Here is a 25,431-nt window from a genome sequence, read left to right on the forward strand (position 1 = left end):
TTTACCTTGCCAGATGGAGATTTGGGGGGCATATCTGGGCTAATCTGAGGTTAGTAACTCCCTCACTACCTTCCCATTTAAAAAATAATCTTCATTACAGAAAATTCAAATAGGCAAAAAAAGGGGGGTTGTTAAGCAAAATCAACTATCATCCTACTATGCTGAAATAACCAATGTTAATATTTTGGTAAATATCATTTGTCCTTTTACTTTGCTAAATATGTATATTTTTATAAAAATGGGCTCATACTTGCATACTGTTTTGTAACCTGCTTTTTTCACTTAATAATATATTGTAAACATCTTTCCCAGGTCATTACATAGTCTTTTATTTTTATTCATTTATTATTCTGTTGTATGGCTGAACCATAATTTATTTAATTCTCTATTGGACATTTTGACTATATGCATCTTTTCACAGTTATAAACAACACTTCACTGAAATCTTGTGTACATCCATGACTGTTTTCTTAAAATAAATTCTTAGAAGTAAAATTACTAGGTTAACAGATACACAAAATTTTAAGGCTTTCCATATTTCCATGTTAGTGTATTTCCAAAATAGTTTCCATTTGATCCGGGCAGTATATCAGTATATAACTGATAAAAGCACTTGGTCTTTGTTTATCAGGTTCTTTAAAATTAAAGATTGGGTTATGTTTAATTATCAAGATAAGGAATTAGACACCCTGAAGATTTAATCAATATAAACCAAAACAAATGTCTGAATTTAGTATTGTTGGTAGTACTAAAACTTTAGGTGAAATCAGGTCAACTTTGGGTTATTTGGCTTTTCTCCTCCGAAAGAACACTCGCCTTCTGCATGTGTCAGGTACATACTCTCCTTTTGTGCATGTGGGAGGGAGTCCCGGCTTCTCACGTGGCCTGTGTTGCACTTCACTGAATGTCGTGTTTTCTTCCCCTGGAACTTCTTAAGTAGATAAGCTCCTACATTAACCTAAAAGTGTTTTCTTTATAACTTTGTAGATATTGCTTTTATGAGTATTTGAGAGAGAAATGGGCTTCAGTGACTAAGTCAGAAACAGGACTTGAATAGCTTCTGTCTCTCCCCTCACTGCCTCGTAACAGAGATGCTTTAGTCCAGAGAGAATTATTTTTTTAATGCTACCTTCCAATGTCATATACTTGGGTATGATGATGTATTAAGCTGTTTGTATTTCTTTTCCTCCTACAGTGTAATATCTATACGGTATTTTCCTTTCCTCAAAAATATGCCTATTGCCTGTTTTCTAGATTACCTGAGTGGGTTAAAAGAATACCAGTTACCTTTAATAACACGAATTGACCACAGTTATGAGGGCCAACTAAAAGGATCTCTGCAGCAGTACCAATTAAGCGTGATAAATGAAAAAAATAGTTTCTGCCATTTGCCAAGAATAAAATCTTGTGTACAAGATTTTTAAAATCTATTTTCTCTTTAGGGAAAGTTATTTTATCAACAGTCCAAAACAAGATAATATTTGTTGCTTTATGTGATAAAATACATTTCTGAATCATTCAAATGATATCAGGTGAGATCTATGCCAAAAACTAGGCTATCCTAAATGTATATTTTTGGTTTCTCTGAATTAGACAACTTATATATGTTTATGTAATGATTTATATATATTAGCCTTAAACTCATATAAAGTCATAGTGTATTCATGAGTAAAAAATAGAACAATCTCAACTAATTTTATTTCTTAACGAACTATACTATATTGTCTGAAAAATATTCAGGTTTAATTTATGGTTTCTTTTAGAGCTGGAAATGTTACTTTGCTAACTTCCCCAAGTTCTGCTTCCTTTTGCTTGTTACGCTCCAGTCACCCTGGTCTCTTGGCTCCTTGTGCCATGTTCTTTGCCCCCTCTACCCACGTATACTTCCCTCTGCCTAGAACATTCTTTCTCTTCCTGTGCCTAGCTAAGTCTCGCTCATCCTTCAGGTTTTAGTTTAAGCTTCATCAGGAAAGCCTTTAAAACTTTTGTTACACCTTCATACTAATTACCAAATACAGAAAATATCAGCACCCAAAACTGAGTAGGTTTGTACACAGTGTTTGCTGGCTGCCACAGCCCCTTAGACATTTCTTTGAACAAGACTACATTTCTTTTTATACCTGATCTTAGAGGATTTTAAAACCACAAGGCAGAATTTCTTCAAATCATGGGCCACAGATGGCATTGGGATGGATGCTTTTCTCTGGCTTCTGGCCATCACTTTTCAAGATGTAAACTTGCCTAGTAACAGTTACAGCTGTCTCTGACTTACTCCAGAGACTTCCTTCTGCACTCCCTAGTAAATAGATACCTATGCAAGGCACCTTACTGTAAACACTCCTTTGCCAAGGTTAATTGGCAGCAAACGTGCCAAATAAAGTCAGTAAATATGTACTGGCTTTGTAGAAACCTAATGGCCATGTATTAGTTTTAGGGGTGGATAGAAGTTGATAGGTAATTCCTTCATCTTCCGCAACAATACCTAAGATTAAAATATTCTGACACTGCAGCATAAACATTGCCTCTTTCAGGTATCATTTGGATCTCCCTTGAGCGTCCTCTAAAAGCCAACAGTAAGTCTTCCTTCTGTACCTGTTTTCCAGGGCTCAATTTCAGAGTACATCTGAATGAAAGAGATTTCAGACCCTTAAGCGCCAGGTACTTGGTTGAAAGCACGCTGCTAGGCAAAGACAAGCCACGGCAGACAGTGCCTTACAGCCAGGGCAGCTATGCCAAGAAGGCCTATTCATGCATCTATAATGCCCAGTGTTCGGTGTGCAAGAAACCAAGACCAAATCCTTTTATCAGACCAAAGCAAACACTAATCAAAGAATGCAAAAGAATAGTATTTGGGCTGACAGCCATTTAAGGAAATGATAGAGCCATTCCTTACTTAGGAGGAAAAGTGTAACTTTTAAAACATGGTTTCTTTGTGTACGTTTCTAACCTTGCAGGTAGCAGTGCCCACACCATAGGAGTGCTGCCTTGCAGGACAGTGCCAAGGGCAGAACTAAGCATCCTATAATTCTTTATAGACTACAAACTGCCATGTGAGTAGGAATACTCACATCAAGGGCAAAGTAAAACAAATTTTAATTAAGTAATTTTTGGAGAGAGAGAGAGGTGAGGGACGAGAGAGAATCTTTTTTTTTTTTTTAAAGATTTTATTTATTTATTTGAGAGAGAATGAGAGACAGAGAGCATGAGAGGGAGGAGGGTCAGAGGGAGAAGCAGACCCCCCGCCGAGCAGGGAGCCCGATGCGGGACTCGATCCAGGGACTCCAGGATCATGACCTGAGCCGAAGGCAGTCGCCTAACCAACTGAGCCACCTAGGCGCCCTGAGGAGAGAGAATCTTAAGCAGGCTCCACCACCAGCTTTTGCCCCAAGGGTTCTGTTGAGCTCTGGAGACTGAGCTAACAGTAGTTGGGGGGGAATGGACATATTTATTTGTCAGAGAGTGAGAGAGAGCCACGAGCAGGGGGAGCTGCAGGCAGAGGGAAAAGCAAGCTCCCTGCTGAGCAGGGAGCCCGATGTGGGACTCGATCCCAGGACCCTGGGATCATGACCTGAGCTGAAGGCAGATGCTTAACCGACTGAGCCACCCAGGCGTCCCAGGGGGTACTGGACACAGAGCCTAAGGCTCACCTAGGCTGGAGTCTGGTAGGGCCACCACAGAGAAATGGGCAGCAAGGAACCTTGCCTATCTCAATGTTGGGGCTGCTGGGTGGAGGAGGATAAATAATCACCACCCTCAAATTCATAATCACAGGCCAGCCCTCAAGGTTTGTGATCTGAAATCACAGAACCTTCATGCTGATAATATAAAGTGCTCTCAGGTTGGTAGTCACTGGGTATCTGGCACAGCAAACATATTCTCTTAATGGTCTCAATTTTAGCTCATACTTCAAATAATCCCTATTTTCCAACAAAAGTAAGTTCAAAGGAAAATGGTACCAAGAGTGGAAAAAAAAAAAAAGCACAGCTTATACAACAGACAGTAAAATCCCCCAGAAAGACTCAAAATTGGTATCAACACAGGAAAATTAATGGTCTGTAAAGGAATAGAAAAGCACAGAAAATACGAATAAGGAGCAAAAGAATACCCAGAGAACACGATTTATAAGCCAAATAGAACTCATAAGAAAAAAATAATCGGAAATAAGAAACAAATGGAGGAGGGGAGAAAAGAATAAGAAAATGAAGAAAGACAATGCAAGAAGTGGGGAGTGGGCAAAAAAAGACGACGTTTATGAGGACCTAGAAATAAATCCAACTTGTATTTGTATCACTACAGATATAAATGTACTTAACTATCCAGTTAAAAAGGCAGATTTTCTTTGGCCTTATCTTTGCATGAGTCTCCTGCAAACTCAAAATATAAGGCCAAAGAAAGATCTAAGATACTCAGATTAAGACTAACCAAAAGACTGCTACAGTAAGTAACAACAACGAAGATGGAGGCAATGAGCATTCACAGAGATAAGAGTCACTACATAATTCTAAAAGGTTTAATTCACCAAGGAAGAGCCAAAAATTCTAAATTAGTATGCATCTAATAATGAAGGCAACAGAAAAAGCAAATACAACTTAAAGAGAAATTGAGAAATCTAGTTATGATGAGATCTTGAGACTTCGTAAACAATCAAGTATAAAGTTCTCAACAACCGGGGAATACATACATACATACTCTTTTTCAAGTACACATGGAGCATACATGAAAACTGATCACATATTTCAGAAAGCTAGCCTCAAATTTCAGAAAATTAAAATATTGTAGCTCATATTCTCTGGCAAAATATCAGAAGTAAAGATTAAGACAACCAGGGGCACCTGGGTGGCTCAGTTGGTTAAGCGACTGCCTTCAGCTCAGGTCATGATCCTGGAGTCTTGGGATCGAGTCCCGCATCGGGCTCCCTGCTCGGTGGGGAGTCTGCTTCTCCCTCTGACCCTCCCTGCTCTCATGCTCTCTCTCTCATTCTCTCTCTCTAATAAATAAATAAATAAAATCTTAAAAAAAGATTAAGACAACCATAACCCACCCTTAGCATTTAGAAATCTTTTAAAATAACAATGGGTTAAATATTCAACCCTCTGGAAGTATTAATCAAGTGAGAAGGCACAAAATAAACTAATAGGAATAAAAATGGGTCATCTACAGATGCTGTGGAAACTAAAAACAAAGATAATATGGATAACTTCATATCAAAAAATTTTAATGAAGTGGAGAAATCTTTAGAAAAATTTATTGAATTTAACAAATTGACTCAAGAATAATATAAAATCCTAATGTTCCTGTGATCTATAAAGAAATGGAATCAATAGTTAAAAATCTCTTAATGACCAAATGGTTTCATTACTTTTTTAAGATTTTATTTATGAAAGACAGAGAAAGAGAGAGCGCAAGTGAGCACAAACCGGGAGCGTGGTCACACAGAGGTAGAAGCAGGCTCCCCACTGAGCAAGGAGCCTGATGTGGGACTCGATCCCAAGACCCTGGGATCATGACTTGAGTCGAAGGCAGCCGCTTAACTGAAGGAGCCACGTAGGCGTCCGACCAAATGATTTTAAAGGCTAGTTTCAATCTTCAACTCTTCCAATCTAAAAACTCATTTCAGGGGCGCCTAGGTGGCTCAGTTGTTAAGCGTCTGCCTTCGGCTCGGGTCATGATCCCAGGGTCCTGGGATCGAGCCCCACATCGGGCTCCCTGCTCTGTGGAAAGCCTGCTTCTCCCTCTCCCACTCCCTCTGCTTGTGTTCCCCTCTCTGACTATGTCTCTCTCTGTCAAATAAATAAATAAAATCTTAAAAAAAAACCAACAACTAATTTCATGGGGCTAGTATACCAAAACTAGACAATGACAGGACATAAAAGTAGAGTACTCTAAAGCTAGCTTTACTGATGAACACAGAAGCAAAAATCCTAAACAAAATATTGGCAATTGAGTCCAGCAATGTATTATAAAACACACATCATGACCAAGTTGGGCTTATCCTATAGCATTAAAGGTCGGTTCAATATTAAAAAGTCAACTACCATAATTTAATACAATAACAGTAAAAAACATTCAATCATTTAAATAGATGAGAAAAAAATAAAATGCAACAGCCATTCAAAATAAAACTATTAGCAAACCAGAAATAGAAGAGAATCTTCTTAACCGACTGAGCCACCTAGGTGCCCTAAGAGAATCTTCTTAACTGATAAAAGGCCATTTATGAAAAAAATACTGAGCTGACATGTTGAAAGCATTCCCTTAAAATTAGGGCTAAGACAAGGATGTTCACTATCCGTTCTTTTCAATATTGTACTACAGGTCATAGCCAGTGCAGAAATGAAAGAAGGAATTTTTTAAAAGGTAGAAGGATCAGAAAACAAGAAAACTGCCACTATTTTCTGATAATGGTTATATAAAAAACTCAAAAGAACATCTAGAAACATTATTAGAATGAATAAAAACTTAGCATGGGTGCTGGATCCAAAATCAACACATAGCAACATTAAATATATTAGTAACAACCAGTTAGAATAGAAATTGTAATTTTTAAAAATTTACCATAGCATTCATTAAAAATACATAAAATTCCTAGGAAGAAATTTAATATAATACATGAAGGCCTTTATGGAGAAAAATCATTAAAGTTTATTGAGAGATATTAAAAGAAGACCAAATAAGTGGAAACACAGTGTTTTTGGCTAGGAAGACTTACTGCTGAAAAGATATTAATTTCCTCCAGGCTGATCAACAGATTCAATATAATTACAAAAGATAATACACAAACTGGGAGAAGATATATACAACATGTTTAACTGACAAAGGATTGGTATCCAGAATGTATAAAGAAATCACATACATCAATGAAAAAAAGACACACCCCTAATAGAAAAATGGGGAAAAGACATGAATAAGTACTTCACATAAGAGAAAACACATTCATATATGAAAAAAACACTCAAATCTCATTAGTAATCAGGGAAACGCAAATTAAAGCCACAGTAAGACACCATATAATCACCACCCAATTGGCAAATATAAAAGACAGTCAAGACCGTGTGTTCGCTAAGATGTGGAGCACGGCATTCAACCATGGCCACTGGGAACGTGAACTGCTCCAAGTGCTTTAAGAAACAGTTCAGCACGGCCAAGTAAAACCTGCTTCTTAGAGCAGTGGTTCTCAAATTTTTGGGTCTCAGAACTTCCTTATATCCTTAAAAAATACTGAGGACCTCAAAGAGCTGCTGTTCATGTGGGTTATTATATTTACCAATTTTTACTATATTAGAAATTAAAACAGGCATTTTCAAAACAGTAATACACAAGTACACACTTGATTAGCTGTCAGAGTGAAGAGGTCATCTCTGGAAAATATTTAAACTCATGAAAAATGAGAGCGAAAAGGACAAATAATGTTTTAGTATTTTTATGAATATAATTTCGTCCTCCCAGACCCCCTGGAAGGGTCTCAGGGACCCTAAGGGTCCCTGGACCATACTTTGAAAACAACTTCCCTGGAGCAAATCTTGTACATGTGCACCAGGAGACACGTACAAGAACTCATTCATTCGTCAAATATTTACTGAGCATCTACCATGTGCCCTGCATTGTTCTAGACATCGTGAATGTCTCAACAGACAAGATCAGACAAAACAGGCAAAATCCCTGCCCGCACGGAGCTTACACTGTAACTGGCAGAATGTTCAGAACAGCATTGTTTGATAGCCCAAAATGGAAAACAATCCAAATCTCCATGAACAGAAGAACAGATAAATTGTGGTTTAGCATACAATGGAATACTGTACAGCAGTGAAAACAAATGAAATACAGTTACATGCATAAACAGGGATGGGAATCTCAAAAACAATGGTCAGAAAAAAGTCACGGAAGGATATAATGCAGCATGAAATCATTTACATGAAAGTTCAAAATCAGGTAAGTCTAAACAATATACTATTAGGGATATATACATAGATGGGAGAACCATAAATAAAAACATGAGAATTATTAACAAAACATCCAGAATAATGTTTGCCTTGTGTGGTATGTGGGTTGAGGACAAATGGGGGGATTCTGGGTATCTGAGAATATTCTAGTTTTTAAGCTGAAGGTTGAATACATGTCTGGTCATTATATTTATTTTTCAAAAAATATTTTAAAAGAAAAAAGATATGATTATTTACTACATAATTTCATCAACCAAGAGACGGAACATCTCCCCATATTTCAGCCACTGCTGTGCACTGCAAATCAGCTAATTATTATTATTATTATTTTTAAAGATTTTATTTATTTGACAGAGAGAGACACAGCGACAGAGGGAACACAAGCAGGGGGAGTGGGAGAGTGAGAAGCAGGCTTTCCGCGGAGCAGGGAGCCCAATGCGGGGCTCAATCCCAGGACCCCGGGATCATGACCTGAGCCCAAGGCAGATGCCTAACGACTGAGCCACCCAGGCGCCCCTCAGCTAATTATTTTAACTGGTGGGGAATAAGTGCCTCATAATAGGAAAAGAGGAATGAGTATGGGCTATTCCTCACTCAATGAAAAAAAGACACACCCCTAATAGAAAAATGGGGAAAAGACATGAATAAGTATTTCACATAAGAGAAAACACATTCATATATGAAAAAAACACTCAAAACCTCACTAGGTTCCCGAAGGTCAGGATCCATCGAGATGGCAGTATTACAGGGCTGCTCTGCCAAGTTGAATCAGTCACTGGCCTGATTCTGGTTAACTGGTTACTTTGTTCCCTGGGTATAACCATTTGTATAAAGCAGAGAATACAGATGGGTGATGTAAATCCCAAAATAAATGGATGAAGACCCTGCCTCTTTACTGAATTCTGCTGACTCTCAAAAGTACAGATTCCCTTTGGCCCATTCTCCTAATTATTTATGTACTAAGTAATCCAAAAATACAGAAAGTACATGGTAGTTATTGTTTCTCCACACTGCTCAATAACAGGTGTCAGGTTGGTCACACAAAGGTCATAACAATTTTGCAATCGCGTCTTTGCCAAGGTCATTGCCAGCAGTGTCACTGTGCAGATTAAATAAAACATAGTTAAGGTGCAATTTTTCCTGATTCAAAAATAGCTATTAAAATGGTATATAACTTCAAAATTTGAAAAGAAGAAGAAAAGAAAAAAGATCTTGAAACATTTGATCCAGCCCCTTTACCCAAACAGGGCAAGCTCAAGTTATTATCCTGGGTAAGGGAGTTCTTGCAAGAAGTAGACTAGGCCTGGCAGCAGAAGGCCTGCAACCCATTTCCAGGAAATGGGGAAGTCGAAGGTGTATTCTCCAGGTCCAGGATCCCGAACTGGGTCTAACACAGGGGTGCCAACTCATTAGAAAGTTCCAGACATTGCTGTAGCTATTGTAAAAGTCCCAGACAGCTACAAGACGTAAAATCTCAATCATATTTAAGCTGGAAGGGACATGCCACCAGGGGTGGTACACTGCAACTGGTGGAGGGAAGACTTTGTAAACGTGGGACTGGCTGAGCTTAGGGTCCTGCTACTCCGCCACCTTGCACACCCCCAACTCCCACCCCCAGAGCTGGCGGCTGCAGTGGCCGGGACGGGGACACTCTGGATCAGAAAGTCAGACCTTTATAATGCTGCCCACTGTCTCACACACTATGCTATGCTAAGTGGCACACCTACACCTTTGTTATTCTGGATGGTATTATACCTGCAGCTTTTTCCTCCCTTTCCAGTAAGAAACAGAAATTAGGAGGGAACCTTTCTCAAGTTCTTAAGGAATTTCCATTCTGTCTCCCCAAATTCAAGGAATGAATAATCCTCTTGGTCAGAGCTGGATATTTATTGGACCAGGATTTACCAGTGGACAGCGTTATCCCATGTTCAAAAACAAATACCAGCTCCTACCTTTTATTTTTAGCCTGTATATGCTTGGACACAACAGGTTCTCCTGTGCTTTCCTCAGTTCTCATGCTGAGGAATGATGGGTCCTTTAGATTCTTGGCCCTGGGTGGCAAGGAGACCAGGAAGGGGGAGTGGGTAGGAAGGGGGCAATTTCCTTCTCTGCAACAGCTTTCATATCTGATATGCCACCAATTCATACTTTTTACACTTTTATCTTCAGGAGTCAACACCCTGACATCCCTAAATACTCTGGAAAGACTTTTTGTTGAACCAGCAAAATCAAATCAGGAAATAGTGAATCCTTCTGTTGCTTCTGTACTCTCATACCTATGTCTTCCTAGCCTTCTCTCTATCTAAGGCCAAAGGCTTTGTAACCCTGTATTCTCAGGACTTGAATGTGAGGCTCTGGCAGGAGTGATATTCAGATTGTGAATATGATGACCTTTAAGTACCAGGCCCCCCAATTCAACTTATCCAAGATACTAAATACACAAAAGAACCTCACACTCAGTTTCAGATGACCTAGCTGAAATTAACAATCTCATGAGTGGACATTTTTTTTTTTTTTAAATTTTAGTTCCTCAGAAGACAGGAAAGAAGCAAAGAGATACTAGTAAGATACAGAAATCTATCTTGAACAACGAGGCTGGTATCCTTGGATTTTATAGCCTTTCTTTCTTCTTCAGTTCATAGAATATTTTTCTCCCCAGTTGGTGTAGTTCATGTTTCTCCAGGCATATCACACACACACACACACACACACAGTCTTCCTGAGTTACAGAAATAGTACAGGGACTCCCAACTATAACGGGGAAATGTGGAAGTTGTGCCAATGCCATGTTGTTTTCTGTTAGGGTAAGAATCCTTTGTCCTATAAGCTCGGAGGTGACAACAGTGGCCTGAATTGATATGTATTAATGCTGGTGTTCCATGTCTTTCAGCAGTCCCTGTGTTTAAGTATTAAATAGGTAGGTGTTTTTTTCCTAATGCTAGATAATTGCCCATGGCTTTCCTACAAGGAAATAGTTCGGAAATATTTTTAGCTCATTTTCTGGATCATCCAATGTTAAAAATCATAATTCAGCAATATCCAACAATCTCACTAAATGCTCAGATCTTTTTAGATCAGAGACTTCTGCTTGAGATCTGTACATACCTAGATTAAACCCCTTTTAGCCCAGTACATATGTGACACATCGTTTATTTATCCTAGAACTTCTCCTAGGAACCTAAGTAAGAGCAAGGTAGGATAAGACAAAGCTGGAGTTAGTATTTCCTCCAGAGGCTTACTAAATGTGCTAAAATCTCTTTCCCTATCAAAGCCTCCCTCCCATTTTCACCCCAATTTGAGAGAGGGGAGTGAGAATATGGAGAGATGCAAAGATGACAATTATCTTTAACCATGTGTTAACATATTTAAGTACCAGCTGAAAGGCCGATATGTAAGAAATATAAAGACCCAGTCTCTGCCTCAAAGACCTACCACTATTCTGGCAGAGGGAGAAAACAATGCTAACAAGTAAGGATACAATGTTTTTTAGGCTGCTATGACAGAAGATTTGACAAAGGACAGTGGGGGCACAAGAAGAAGGAGGCAAATCTACCTGGATATGGATGGAGCACGTCAAGAAAGGCTCCCTATTGAAATCTTGAAAAAGGACCTGAGTCTTGAAAAAAATGAATGGAAGCAGGTGCAAGTGGAAAAGGGGACTACAGACAGGAGGAGGTATGGAAAGAGAGAGCGAGTATCACAGAAACCAAGAAAATGTCCAAGTCTCCAGGGAGGGGTTGAGTTATGAAGGACGAGAGTAATCACCGGATTTGGGAAATGAGAAGTTATCCCTGACCTTTGCTAGAGCCATTTTGATGGAGAAGCAGGACAGAAATCTGGCTGCTGTGAATTAAAGTGGGTGCAAGGCATAAAGACAAAAGATTAAGAGTGAATAGAAGACAAAAAAAAGAGATGGCAACAGTTTAGATCTGTTTCCTGGAGCCATGTGCCTTTTCACCCATGAGCTCAGCCACAGGAAAGGTTAGAGAGATACAGCTTCACATCTGTATGAGAACATGACTCCTGAACACAATCCACTAACTTAAAAACAAGTTTTGGGACACAATCTATTCTTTATGAGACGGCCTATATTATTTTAAGAATGATATAAAGTCAACATTTCTACAGATTTACTCTGCCATCACTAATTTTTCTCTCATAGAGTTCAAAATAAATAACACCTGTAATTGGTTATAATAGAAAAGGTGCTTTATTTTACATTATCATTGGTACATAATACATGAAACTGCCTAAAATCAGTCTTGGAAAACTTAACTGTCAGTTATACCTTAAGCAGTCAAAGACCAAGTCTATTTTGCAACCTATTTCATTCATGGTCAGATTACTACAATAACTTTAAATACTAACTATCTCTTCATAGCCAATGTTACAAATTATTTTTATGCTACAAGTGCTGCAATTTTTTAAAAATAAAAATACCTTCAGTTATAGTAGACCATATCTCTAACCAGAACAAATCTTTGCTAGGCTACAAGTCTTTGAAATAATGGATCAACAGTTTTACCTTCTTATAGATGATGGTATTTATGTAATTGGATTATAGGGCAAGGGGGCCTCATACATGCAATCAGATTCTTTCCGTTTTTGTTTTAATGTGGATAAAAGTGAGTTTATAATACCCTATTTCTAGTTAAATTACCAAAACAGCTTACTAAACTAAAATGAAGCCAATACAATATTTTAGAAAATATAATTCTAAGAGCATGCAACATCAAAATCTTTTTACTACATATGTGAAACAAAGTTGTAGAACCCAGGAAGATGACTGTGGCACAAAGGCTTGAACATCTGAATTGCCTATCCAGCAGGGAGGAGTAAAGAAGGTCATTTAACTCAGCATAAATCGTCTTATGAAAGATATCTGCATGATCTAGCCCACTGCTACTCAGGGATCTTCACTCAGAAAATGTGCAAATCATAGGAAGCTAAACGCACTTCGCTTATTATTTACCCTAGTCCATTCTATTCATGAACACGCAGCTTGAAGATCTGTTATTAACTATTAATGTCAAGCCACAGGGATTTCTCAATGGCATTTTTCAGTCACCCATAAACATGACCGTTGCTTAATGTACAAATGCCAAAAAATGATAACAAAATCTGGGCTTATTCTTAAAGTAAAAACATTTGTCATTTTCACAAATCCCTTGGTACAGAAAGACGGCCTTTCTCTCTAAAAATAAGATGTACGTTAGAACCACAGGTTCACAGCACAGTTGAGGCAATGTAAAGCAAAGTAAACTAAACAAATACTAAATAGGTACAAATGTGCACACTCAAACAAATATTCTATTCTTTGCTTAAAGTCAACTTAGTCCTGTCATTAAGAGAAGTGCTTCGAGATGCAAATTGTTAATTAATGCAGAGAATAAGGAGGTAAAAGCGAGACCTTTTTCTAATAAAGCAAACAGATCATTAAAATAATTGGACTTGAAACATATACTCTAACTTTCCACTCTTACTCTTTTTATACTAAACACACACATATACACAACAAACCCTAGCATTTAATATGTGCAAAATTGCTTACCATTTATTTTAACTTTGGTTAAGTATTTGTTTAGCCTATATCAGACATATTATGGAAGCTATACAAATGATTACAAACATAATAATGAGGTAAGTTAAAATTCTACTAGTGCAAAAAGCAAGCATATGCTAAAAGCAAAGCATATGAATTTAACAAATGCAGAATGAAGCTCTCACCAAGGGAGGTGCTGACATAACAAACCAGAGAGGCTCCTTGTAAACATTGTTTATAAAATACACATTTAAAGATTAAGGATTCATACAGCCACAAAAAAGGTATTCTAACAACACCAGAGTAGTGCATTTATTTTACCTTTAGAGTTTGGAAATCACTCATTACGTGTCTAATAGTTTGCATATTTTCTTCAAGAGAAACTTAATTAGTGAGACACATTAATTACAAATACTGTAGTATAAAAATCCCAGTTCTTTACAAAAATTATATATTAAAATATTCTATACACTTTAAATTAGTAACTGGAACATACATATATATCAATTCTGCACAATTAAATCCATCTTGGCTGGGAGTATTCTACGTGAAGCTCGAGGACACAGCTACTCAGTCAACCTACACTGGCATAAGGTTACACGGTATAAAAAAGATAGGCCTGGGCCCGTGCGATTATTGCAGCTTGTAGTGTGAACGACCTTTTCTGCACTTATTGCTCTGTATTTCCATTCCAGATCTGAACAGGCAGTGGAACCGTGACATTCCGAAAAGGTTCAAAACAAGCTACCTGTGGCAGAGGATCCATCATGCCTATCTGCATCTTTAAGGTTGCAATGGGACCTGAGTGAGCTGTCTAATGCTTATATTTCAGTTGTAAAAAAGTTCATACAATTTTGAGGTAAAAACAATGCAAAAATAAAACATTTAGAGCATTTACAAAAATCTTACAAATGTTTAAAACACTATTTCAAAACTTGTGTTCTGTTAAGGTGCTTCTTTCTTTCTGCAATAAGGAGGACATATATACTTTAATTTTGAATTTTAAATTATGAAGGTTTTATTAATTTCAGCAAAAGCAAAGTTAGAGCCATTAAGACAGATGTTAAAATGTTCACAGATATACTTTGCTTCTGATGAAAATACAGAATTTTAGTGCTGAAAGAAACCTTAAATGTAAATTTTTAAAATTCTGTCTTCTATTAATGAGGACACTGAGGACCGGGTAAGTTAAGCGCTTTGGCCAAAAATATATTCCAATATATCAGGTATGAATCAAGAAAACCCATTTTTCTTTTTGTATTTTGCCATGATTCTTGGAAAATAATAAAAATTCAAAATCAGAGTTTCTGAACTCACCTCTTTCTTTCTTTTGTAATTTCTTAAGCTCTGTGCTAACTGTAGACAAACAAAAAAAAATGAATCAAATAGCGGCTACTAAAATTAGTATCACAAATATTGTCCAGTAGAAGACAGTTGTTAAGAGGACCGCTGCTCATCTAGAATAATAAAGTTAGAGGGAGTACTCAAAGACGGGTCCTTGACAACGGAGAGAACATCTACTATGTAGGACAGCGCAGTGCACAACAGCCAGTTACTAGAATCATCTCAGTAACTCTAGGACGACTGAGTTACATGGCCTTTAGAAAAGATACTGGGGTAATAAAGCCTTCTAGCTTTTATCTTAATTTACTATTTTCCTTTATAAAAAAGCAGTTATATAACTGTAAGGACGAATCCATATACTAATTTTCAGAGAGTCTTTGCTTCTTTTCTATTTTTATTTGGATCTAAAATTGAGCAAATACATTTTAAGAACAACTTACAAACTCAAACTCATAAGTGCTAGAAATACAGTCGGAGAATACTCTTTTAAATGACAAATCTTCAAAACCAGCTACTAATAAATAATCTTCACAATAGCTTCAGTAAAAAAAAAAAAATTCAATTTAAAGGTGCTTTTTTATTGTTACCTTGAAGCCATCGAACTTGCGTAGCTGGTCCATATCCCTTTTCATTCTTTGCTGATATCCTGAACACAATGGCAGGCCTGGATGTATAATCGATATGTGCATTTGCAAGTTGCCCGGCAGTTACTATACATGATGTCTTAAGACCACAATAAATCCTCATAAACACAAGCTGACTTGGATTATCTTGTATTTGTGCTGTGCGGATAGCCAAGTAGGCTGAGTATTCCAAAATATTTCCAGAAGGGGAAGTTGGAGGTTCCCAGGAGAGATGGATACCCTCAACATTCTTGAAGAGAGGAGAAAAAAAACAAAACAAAACCACGTAAAGGTTCTGAAGTTTTCTCTAATATCACTTACAATGTTGAGTCTATCTTTAGAATATAAAATACTGCTTTCCGCTAAAGTAACTGCATTAGATACTAGAACTTTTATTACTGATTTTTAAAAACCTAATTGGATCTACAATGTTTAATTCATGCCCACTTTTCAATATCATAACTAGGCTTAAATGTCTGCCTGTACCATCCTAAGAAAGGGATTTTTCTTACCTGAAAGCAGATCTTTTCTTCTCTAAAGAGGGGCAGGACCTTAGGATAAAATATAATTCAATTTCATGTGTTCTATTAAAATTCTCCAGCACAAACTTTTTGGTTCCATACAATAAGAACAAAGTTAATATTAAGAATACCAGATTTCCCTGACTTTCTATATTTTGGATGCTGTAATTTTGCTTGAAATTTGGTCCTTAAAATTATGAGTGATTAGCAAACATTTTTTAAACTTATAATGCACCCCTTTTATTTATTTAAGACCTAATGTTTTTTTTTATTGAAGTACTATTGACACACACATTACATTAGTTTCAGGTGTACATCAATCCACCCTTTTAGATACCTCTCATTTCATCAGTTACTAACATGAATCTCTAAACTGACAGTTTTACTTCATGTACAAAATTTCAATAATTAAATCACCAAGCCTTGACCTGACATCTCACCTTTGAAATTCTGACTGCAGAAGGAGCTCCAGGAAAACCGGGAATACAAGTTTTAAATTCACTGATTTTGCTGAAAGGGCCTATTCCACAACCATTGATGGCAGCAACCCTGAATCTGTATCCCGTGCCTGGAACAAGATCTTGTTTCTTAAGTAAACTGTAGTCAGGTGCGTCTGCATTTCCTATCTAAAATGTAATACATGCAAACGTCAAAAGGTGCAATTCATCATTTTGTCATTCAACAAGAAAACTTTTAAAGAATGAATTATGTTTTAAGGTTCTAGTTCACATTTATTTCCCTTTTTTACACATGGAATAAACCTTCCAATACAAAAGCAACTAAGCCCATAAATTGGTGATTCTTATCCAGAGGAAAAATGCCCTTTCCAGTTAAAAACCACTGATTATAAAAAGAAATTGAAGTGTGTTCTGCACATAAAGAATATGAAGGTAGAAAAAATTGACGACCACTATAAACAAAGTAACAACTATCTTTATAAACTTAGAGTAAAAATCTCAGAAGAACTACTCTCAAATAGTCTAACCAGGAACAATACCCTTTGGATATAGGCAAGCAAGCTTGACAGAAGTGACTAGCATGTAATATAGAGCATTTTAAAAATTAATATTCAGCAGATGCTGAATAAATGTTAAATAACTGGATTGCATATTCTGGGTAGAAGTTCGTAACGTTCACAACTTTCAAACAGTTTTTCCATGTTCTCCCTAACTCACTGCACCACTGTGAGGCAGGTAGTGCTAATGGTATCATTCCCAATTTTAAGGGAGCAATATCATTTTTGTTTTATAGATGAGGAAACGGAGTCTCAGAGAGGTTAAACAGTGACTTGTCCAAGGTCACACTGTTGAGTCCTGGAACTAATGATTCAAACCCAAGCTTACTGGTTCTAAATTTTATGCTGTTTTTCTTTTGGGAAAGACAGGTAGCTACTAGGCCCTTAGATATTGTTATTCCCTTATATATGAAATCAAACTACCGCCAGAAATTTCATTAGGTATAATACTAACAAATTATTAACCAGGATTTCTGTTTTTGTCAATTGGAAGAATTCTATGAAAAAGAAAGATATCAGAAGTAATATTAGAGAAACTAAAATGTAATGATAAATGATAAATTATCCATTTATGTAGATCTAGGCAATTCACTCTCTGAAATTCACCATTCCAGAAAAAAATCAGTTCAATGTGCTTTGGAGCTGTTATTTATTTCATAATTCTTAGGGTTAATGTCTCACTTATATATATGAGTTCTTCTTTAAAGGAGTTTCAGAATCAAGAGAAAATTAGATTGTATTCAATAACCAACAGGAGCTCTTAAATTTTTTAAGTTGTGAAATCAGGAATTTAAAAAATTCTCAGTAAAGGGGCGCCTGGCTGGCTCAGTTGGTTAAGCGTCAGACTCTTGATTTTGGCTCAGGTCATGATCTCAGGGTCTTGAGACAGAGGCTCCACTCTCAGTGTGGAGTCTGCTTCTCTCCCTCTGCCTCTCCCCTGACTTGTGCACTCAAACGCTAAATAAATAAATAAACCTTAAAAAAAAAAAAGTTCTCAGTAAGAAAAAATGTTCCATTCTCAAAACACACCAGGTAACAAAATTAGAGAGATATTTCAAAAAATCCTTCTCTGTACTGGCCAGACCATATTATTTATGACTCAAAATCCAGCCCAGTGATTGTATAAGGTTTTTTAAGTGACCTGCTTGTGATATATTTCATAAAAAGTGCCTTAAAAAAGAACACAAGATAATTAGGCATATAGATAGGAATCTCAATTATAGATTGTGAACAGATCCCAGTTTCATGCATTCAAGTGACTTGAATCAGGGTTATTAAAAAATATCTCATTCATGAAACTTATAACTCACAGGGTAGGAAATATAGATCAACAGCTACCTTTGAGATGCTTTGCTTTCCTTTTGGCAGCAAATAAAACTGGCTCACCAAAGCTGTATTATTTTTAAAAATTCCTACATCACACCACTGTCGTTCTCCTGCTTTCACTGTGGCCACTGGATTTGAAGGAGTCTCTTTCTAATTTCAGAGAAAGAAAAATTTATCAGGACTCTTATTGTGCATATAAGAAACTTCAAGATTTAATAAATCCATGCAGTGATCTACAAGTAGGTATATGGGTAAACACCACAACATTAAAAGCTCATAAGTAAATAAACTCTTAACAGATTAGGTCAACTGACAGTGAAACAGGGATGCCAATTCAAACACAGGGAGTGACAGGCATTCTCCAAGTCAGTGGCTCTGCACTATCAACCTAGCTGCAGTTAGCATGCTTTCCAATCAGTGATATGTTAAAATGCCGGCTGTTTTACAGAACACTGTCATTTCAGAGACCCTCTCAGAAAATGTAATCCCTTTAGTGTGAAATTACACCTTGCTCCAAAGGAGCAAATAAGGAAAAATTCATTCCAAGCTGGCTTATTTCTAGACTCAAAAACAACTAGCAGAAATTCAGTGATCTTTGCACTTGAAATACCTGTGATTCTCCAAACCTAAAAGGAGAAAAAATGTTCAAAACTAAAATGCAATTTGAATATACTTTAGTATATACTAAAGAGGAGCAGATTAAACAGTTTTATATTTTTTACCTTGCTTTAAAACAAATAAACTTCCTCTACCTTAAGCTACTTTTAGTGATAAGTGAATTATACTTATCCCTGGAACTAACCTTTTTAAGCCATCTTCTTTATAAATGAGACACTGTTTCCAGAAGCTCAAAACAAATGTGCACTTCAGTTATTTATTTCTGTCTTAAATATATAACAGCAGAGGTACATGCTTACAATTCACATTATTTGTTATTTAGGCTATCACACATGACAACGTGAGCTAACCAGAAAAGTCTTTTAAGTTTTTTTTTTTAAAGGAATATCTTTAAGCTTGTTTTCATTTTTAAAGTTGTAAAAACTCTCTTCAACAACTTTTATAAAACAACTGGCTCCCCCTGAAATAACAAATACCATTCTGGCTGATGTGTTGCAAAATAGGTTTAGGAGAAAAAAAGTTCCCTTTAATAATTCTTCCCTGAGAAGAGTCTAAGAATTCTAGGACTTAACATTCTGGAAAGGTGAAAGCTGATGAAGGTAAATATCTGATCGAAATCCATAAAATCATGATTGAAAGAAAACTAAAACTACAGACAATTCCTGAAGATTCCCAGAGGTAAATATTAGGTCAAATAAAACTCTTGCTCATAGCAATAAAGTTGAAATGACTGATAATTTTAAAATAAATTAAAAAGTATATACACACACATGCACACACATATCTTTACCCTTATATTTACCTCATTAAGACAACCGTGGTATATTTGTGAGGCAAATACTTAGCATTTTAAGTTTGGTGCCATGCAGACCGATTTTGGCCTTTCATAAAACAACCCAGTGTCAGAGATTATTGGGCTACCCTACAGGTATGTCTAACCCAATCTGCAATATTCTGCTATTCTCCCAATAGCTAGCAATAGAGCCATTGAAGTTTTATATTCTGTAACATGTCCTTTTACTCTTTAAGCCATTAATGTAATTTACATATGTACATATATATGTAGACATACACACACCCATATTTCTGGTTATGAAAGCAGCACATTTCACTCTACAAAAATACTGAAGGCCCACAGAAGTAAGTAAAAATTATCTGTGGCCGCACAGCCTGGAGAAAGTCATCTAGCATTAGAGTGTGGATGTGCGTGGACTCACGTGAGAGTGAGAATGTATGTATCGTGTGTGTCTTTTAATAAAATTGGGACCACAGTATATATATATTATTTTTTATGCAGCTTTTTTCACTTAACATTTTTCTATTCAAGCCTTCATTTCTCAATCTTTGGCAAAGTCATCACTAGAGGACAGCCAAGAATCTTCTCATGAATTTATGCTGAAGGTGCTCAGCATCCCACCTTTAAACACATAGGCTCTTCAGGTCATATACTTACAGAAAACGGCATCGCTGTAGCATGTGTTTCTACACGGCTGATCTTAGTCGCAGGCAGTGCACATGCTTCATCAACTAAAAACCAAACAATTCATCATATAAGACTTACGTAATCACTTAGCAAACAGACACATTAAAATATAATTTATAAAAATACAAAAAATAGCCAGAGGGAGAAAAACACAATAATTCGAAATATGGATGCTCTAACTTGAACTAATTCACAAAGTTCATTTCTCAAGGGTTTGATGACTTGCTAGAACTTCAGAGAATGTTTACCAAAGATGAAACACAAGTCCTATTGCAAAAGAATGAAATGAGCATTTACAAAATCAGAAATCAATCAAGCTGGGAGAATTATTACTCCATAGTCTAAAGAATGAAGTTTTTCTATGGGAAAGAAGTTTGCTGAATATATATTCATGGTAGGAAAAATACATTCTGAATGTATTTCAGTGTGTGCTGATTTAAATATTTTATGGAAGGCAGCAGAGTATATTATATAATAATTTTAATTGAAATGTTTTATCTGTTTATATATGATTCAATCCAAGATGAAATGGAATTCCCATCTAAACAAATAAGTTTGATGAATTTATATACAAAAATGGTTCAAAATACAGTATGTGAAACACATTTCAAACCTTCAGATTTGGTACTGAATGTTGTTAGTGAAGTTTCATCTTTTACAACTGCCCCATTTGTACTGGATGATTCAGTTTTAATGGTCTGCTGGGTTACCATAGTTTGTGCGCTGGAAACAGAACTGGATACAGAAGTTTCAGGGATTACTGTTCTTAAGTCCAGGCAACTACTTAGAACACCTATATTTGCTGAAGTATGAGGACCTAAAATTAAAGTGAAAAGATCAATTATTAACATAATGCCTGCAATAAGTGTTCCATATTATGGTTCTTGTCATACAATTCTTGGTATTTTCGATTTTAAAAATATAAACATGAGTAATGTATATGTCATTCATATGAATTAACCACTAGGCATATAATATTTAGAAAAATAAAGTGCACTACACAGACAACAGATGTTCAACTTCTTAGCTCCTTCTTCCACTCTAAACACTGAATCATTGTTCTCGGACTCTCCTAAATCATAGATCAAATGCCCTGCTTCTCGTTTTAGGGAAACATATAGAAGTCATCAGGCATGAATGCCATCAATTTTCTGCCTCTCCTGCCCTAAACTAGAAATATATTTGTGATTATGCCCATCCTTTCTGTTTTCTCTTCCATTTCAAAGGATGAACTGACCTCTCTCCTGAGGAAGGATAATCTATCCTCCTGTGCTCTTGGCCCCATTCCTTCCCCATATTTTGGGACCCTCTTTCATCAATCATTACTCTCTCTTCAGGGTTTTCAGATTCTTTTTCATTAGTAGTTTTTGGCCATCGGTCCATAAACATTATCAAGTCTCTCAAGCAAACAAACAAGCATCTTCTCTGACCCCACAAATCTCCTCCAGTTACCTCTGCCCCTCACTAATTCTCTTCAGAGCAGTCTCTACTTCCTTGACCTCCTCAAACTTGGTTTCTAGCCCACTACTCTAATGAAATGGCTCTGGCAAATGTCAATGATTTCAAGGGATGCCTTTCGATTTCCATCTACTTGACCTTTCTGCAATGTGAACAATGCTGACCACATACTCCTTTTTGAAGCGGTTTCTTTCTATGACTTATAATTACTCATTCCACAATACTGAAGATTTACTATTTAACAGATACTGTGCTTGTTTCTACAATGTTGAAACAAAGCAGGCATGGTTAATACCTCATCAAGTTAAAATCATGTAATAGAGATAGACCTACAAACTGTGATGCCTGGAAAAAATAGGACACCAATCTCTTTGGTTCTTTTCCTGACCTTCTAGGAACCCCTTTTCAATCTCTTTAGCTGGTTTCTTCTCTTCAAATGACTCTTCAAATGCAGATGTTCCCAAGCCTCTCTTTTCTCCATTTACATAGTTTCCTATGCTTTAACTACATTCACAAATCATACCTCTCTCAAATACATATGTCCTGGGCATTGTGCCAGGTGCTAGGAATCTCACAGTAAACAAGTCAGACGAGGTCCCTGCTCTTGTAGAGCTTATATTTTAGATACCCTTAACTTCCAAATTTTACTTCCAGCCAAAAACTACTACCTAAACTCTACACCTAAGTATCCAACTGCCCATTAGAAATCTTTACCAATATGTTCTTCAAGTGCCTCAAAAACACTAAGTTCAAAGTTGAACGTACCTTTTTCCCAAGTCTGTTCTTGCTCCTATATTTCATATCTTGATAAAGAGTATCATCATCCACTGAATTTCCAACCCCCAAAACTGGGAGTCATGGTCAACTCATTTTTATTTCTCATATCCAACCAGTTTGCAAGGCTAATAATGGATGCTAGTTTCTAAAAGTCTGAGAAATGATATATTCTCTCCTCTCCATCCCACCCACTGCGTCTCTTGCAGTTCTAAAGGAACACCCTAATGGGTCTCCCAATCATTTCCTACTATAGTTCTGATGGTGAGGCCAGAGCGTTCTTTCCAAACAACAACTAATCATGTCACTCTTCCACTTTTAAAACATACCAGCTACTCTAACCTCCAGAGAAAAAGTCCAATCTCCTCTTGTTAACCTATCATTGGGTAGCCATTCATTCACATATTTGAATGTCTATGATCTGCCAGATACTGTCACTGTACAATCACTCTGGTTTTCCCATTTGCCTAATACTAATTTTATCCAAACTGCCCTACAACATAGGATTTAGAGTGTATTAAGATTCTAAAACCTCAAAGCTTTTATTTGTTTTCAAGAATATAAACTTTACAAGACAGACATAGAAAATCACTGTAAGAAGGAAAAACAGGGGCGCCTGGGTGGCTCAGTCGATTAAGCATCTGCCTTCGGCTCAGGTCATGATCCCTGGGTCCTAGGAGTGAGCCCCTCATCAGGTTCCCTGCTCACCAGGAAGCCTGCTTCTTCCCCCCCCACTGCCTGCCATTCCCCTGCTTGTGCTCTCTCTGTCAAATAAATAAACAAAACAAAACAAAAAAGAGAAATATAAGCTGCAGCCCACGAACAGGCTTTTATAATTTTGACCAAATGATTCCATCAGAAAATCAAGAAAACAAAAGTGTTTTCCTTTTCCACATGTAATGAAATGAGGAAAAATGATAGGAAATTATTTTCCTTGAATACTCTTATCTACTATGGGCTCATAAAGAAAAACGGAAATAAAAATTATATTCATCTTGTTAAGTTTGCATCATGGAAGAGGATTTAGATTTATATCAGCTGTCATGATGTTTTCAAATTAAAAATACAGTCACATATTTCTATGTCACAGACATATCAGAATGAGACTTATAGAATAATTTTAGATATTTAAATCAGGCGCAATGCTTAATGTATCTCAAACGGCATAAGAATATTCAAATGAACTCATTTTAAATATAAGGTTCACCAATTACAAGCTGTCCCATGAATGTAATCAACAGTTCTCATAAATGAATGATCTTTCTGAGGATAATCCAGTTACTTCCTATACAAATATTTACTAAGTGACTACTATTAACCAGGCATGGATTCAAGTGCTGAGGAAATATAAGAGATGAACAAGAAAATCCCTGCCCCAAATAAATAATTTTAGATAGTTCTAAGTGCTAAGAAAATACAGTAATGGAGGGTACATGCACCCCGATGTTTATAGCAGCAATGTCCACAATAGCCAAATTGTGGAAAGGGCCAAGATGTCCATCGACAAATGAATGGATAAAGAAGATGTGGTATATATATACAATGGAATATTATGCAGCCATCAAAAGGAATGAGATCTTGCCATTTGCAACGACGTGGATGGAACTGGAGGGTATTATGTTGAGCGAAATAAGTCAAACAGAGAAAGATATGTATCATATGACCTCACTGATATGAGGAATTCTTAATCGCAGGAAACAAACTGAGGGTTGCTGGAGTGGGGGGTGGGGGGGGAGGCGGTGACTGGGTAATAGACACTGGGGAGGATATGTGCTCTGGTAAGTGCTGTGAATTGTGCAAGACTGTTGAATCTCAGATCTGTACCTCTGAAACAAATAATGCAATATATGTTAAGAAAAAAAAAAAAGAAGAAGGTAGCGGGAGGGGAAGAATGAAGCGGGGGAAATCGGAGGGGTAGACGAACCATGAGAGACGATGGACTCTGAAAAACAAACAGGGTTCTAGAGGGGAGGGGGGTGGGAGGATGGGTTAGCCTGGTGGTGGGTATTGAGGAGGGCACATTCTGCATGGAGCACTGGGTGTTATGCACAAACAATGAATCATGGAATACTACATCTAAAACTAATGATGTAATGTATGGGGATTAACATAAGAATAAAAAAAATTGAAAAAAAAAAAAAAGAAAATACAGTAATGGGAGAGGGACACTGCAACACTGGCCAACCTCAAATGTCATACAAAAGCTTGCCTCATCTGAATTCCACAGCTCGTAACTAAGTGTTACTATTCAGGTAGGTGCTTCCTTGGTATCTTGATATCACTCTAACTAGGGTCAATATGGCAGGCTTATTATTATTTTGAAAATGGATCAAAACCATGGAACATTTACTTTTCCAAAGACTAAAATTCCATATTATAAAAAGCCTTAGCTTTATTTAAAATGCAATCCTTATACCTTCATTTTTCCTTAGCACATCCACGACACAACTATTATGATTAGAAGCATTAGTTGCCAAAGATGAATGTATAGTTGCCAAAGATGAATGTAAAGTGGCATTAGAATCAGTTGATGCTTTGAGATCTGGTCTGTTTTTCACAGAAGTTCCTTTCATAGCTGTATGTTCAGTTTTTGTACTGTTCATTGTATCACTGATCTATAAAAAATAAAATAGTTTATTGTAGCAAGCAATGTTCAATTGAATAAAATACATGTAAAAAACAAGCAAAATAATTTACAACTTAAATGCTATTGAAAATAAATTTACCAAGATATAAAACAGTTTAAATTATATTCTTAATTTGTATAGGATTGTTCTTTAAATTTTA

General features: G+C 36.7%; 1 protein-coding gene across 4 annotated transcripts in view; it reads right to left on the reverse strand.

Annotated features, from left to right (window-relative positions):
* HCFC2 (host cell factor C2) overlaps window positions 1-25,431 on the reverse strand; it is a 72,785-nt gene that overhangs the window by 21,615 nt on the left and 25,739 nt on the right. The window contains exons 10-17 of one of the 4 annotated variants that reach the window (XM_064590705.1): window positions 25,061-25,259; window positions 21,026-21,229; window positions 20,383-20,456; window positions 18,324-18,461; window positions 16,411-16,596; window positions 15,962-16,000; window positions 15,414-15,699; window positions 14,800-14,838 (exon numbers count right to left, since the gene is read on the reverse strand). In XM_064590705.1, coding sequence (XP_064446775.1) covers window positions 14,800-14,838; window positions 15,414-15,699; window positions 15,962-16,000; window positions 16,411-16,596; window positions 18,324-18,461; window positions 20,383-20,456; window positions 21,026-21,229; window positions 25,061-25,259 — 1,165 coding nt within the window. Of the gene's footprint in view, window positions 1-12,131; window positions 15,700-15,961; window positions 16,001-16,410; window positions 16,597-18,323; window positions 18,462-20,382; window positions 20,457-21,025; window positions 21,230-25,060; window positions 25,260-25,431 lie in introns of those variants that run through there. The other 3 variants (XM_064590706.1, XM_045872709.3, XM_045872710.3) reach the window with 3 other exon arrangements.

Source organism: Mirounga angustirostris, unplaced genomic scaffold (genome assembly GCF_029215605.1).
Source record: "Mirounga angustirostris isolate CCGP_5_RB_7025 unplaced genomic scaffold, mMirAng1.0.hap1 SCAF_5, whole genome shotgun sequence".
Classification (NCBI taxonomy): Eukaryota; Metazoa; Chordata; class Mammalia; order Carnivora; family Phocidae; genus Mirounga; species Mirounga angustirostris.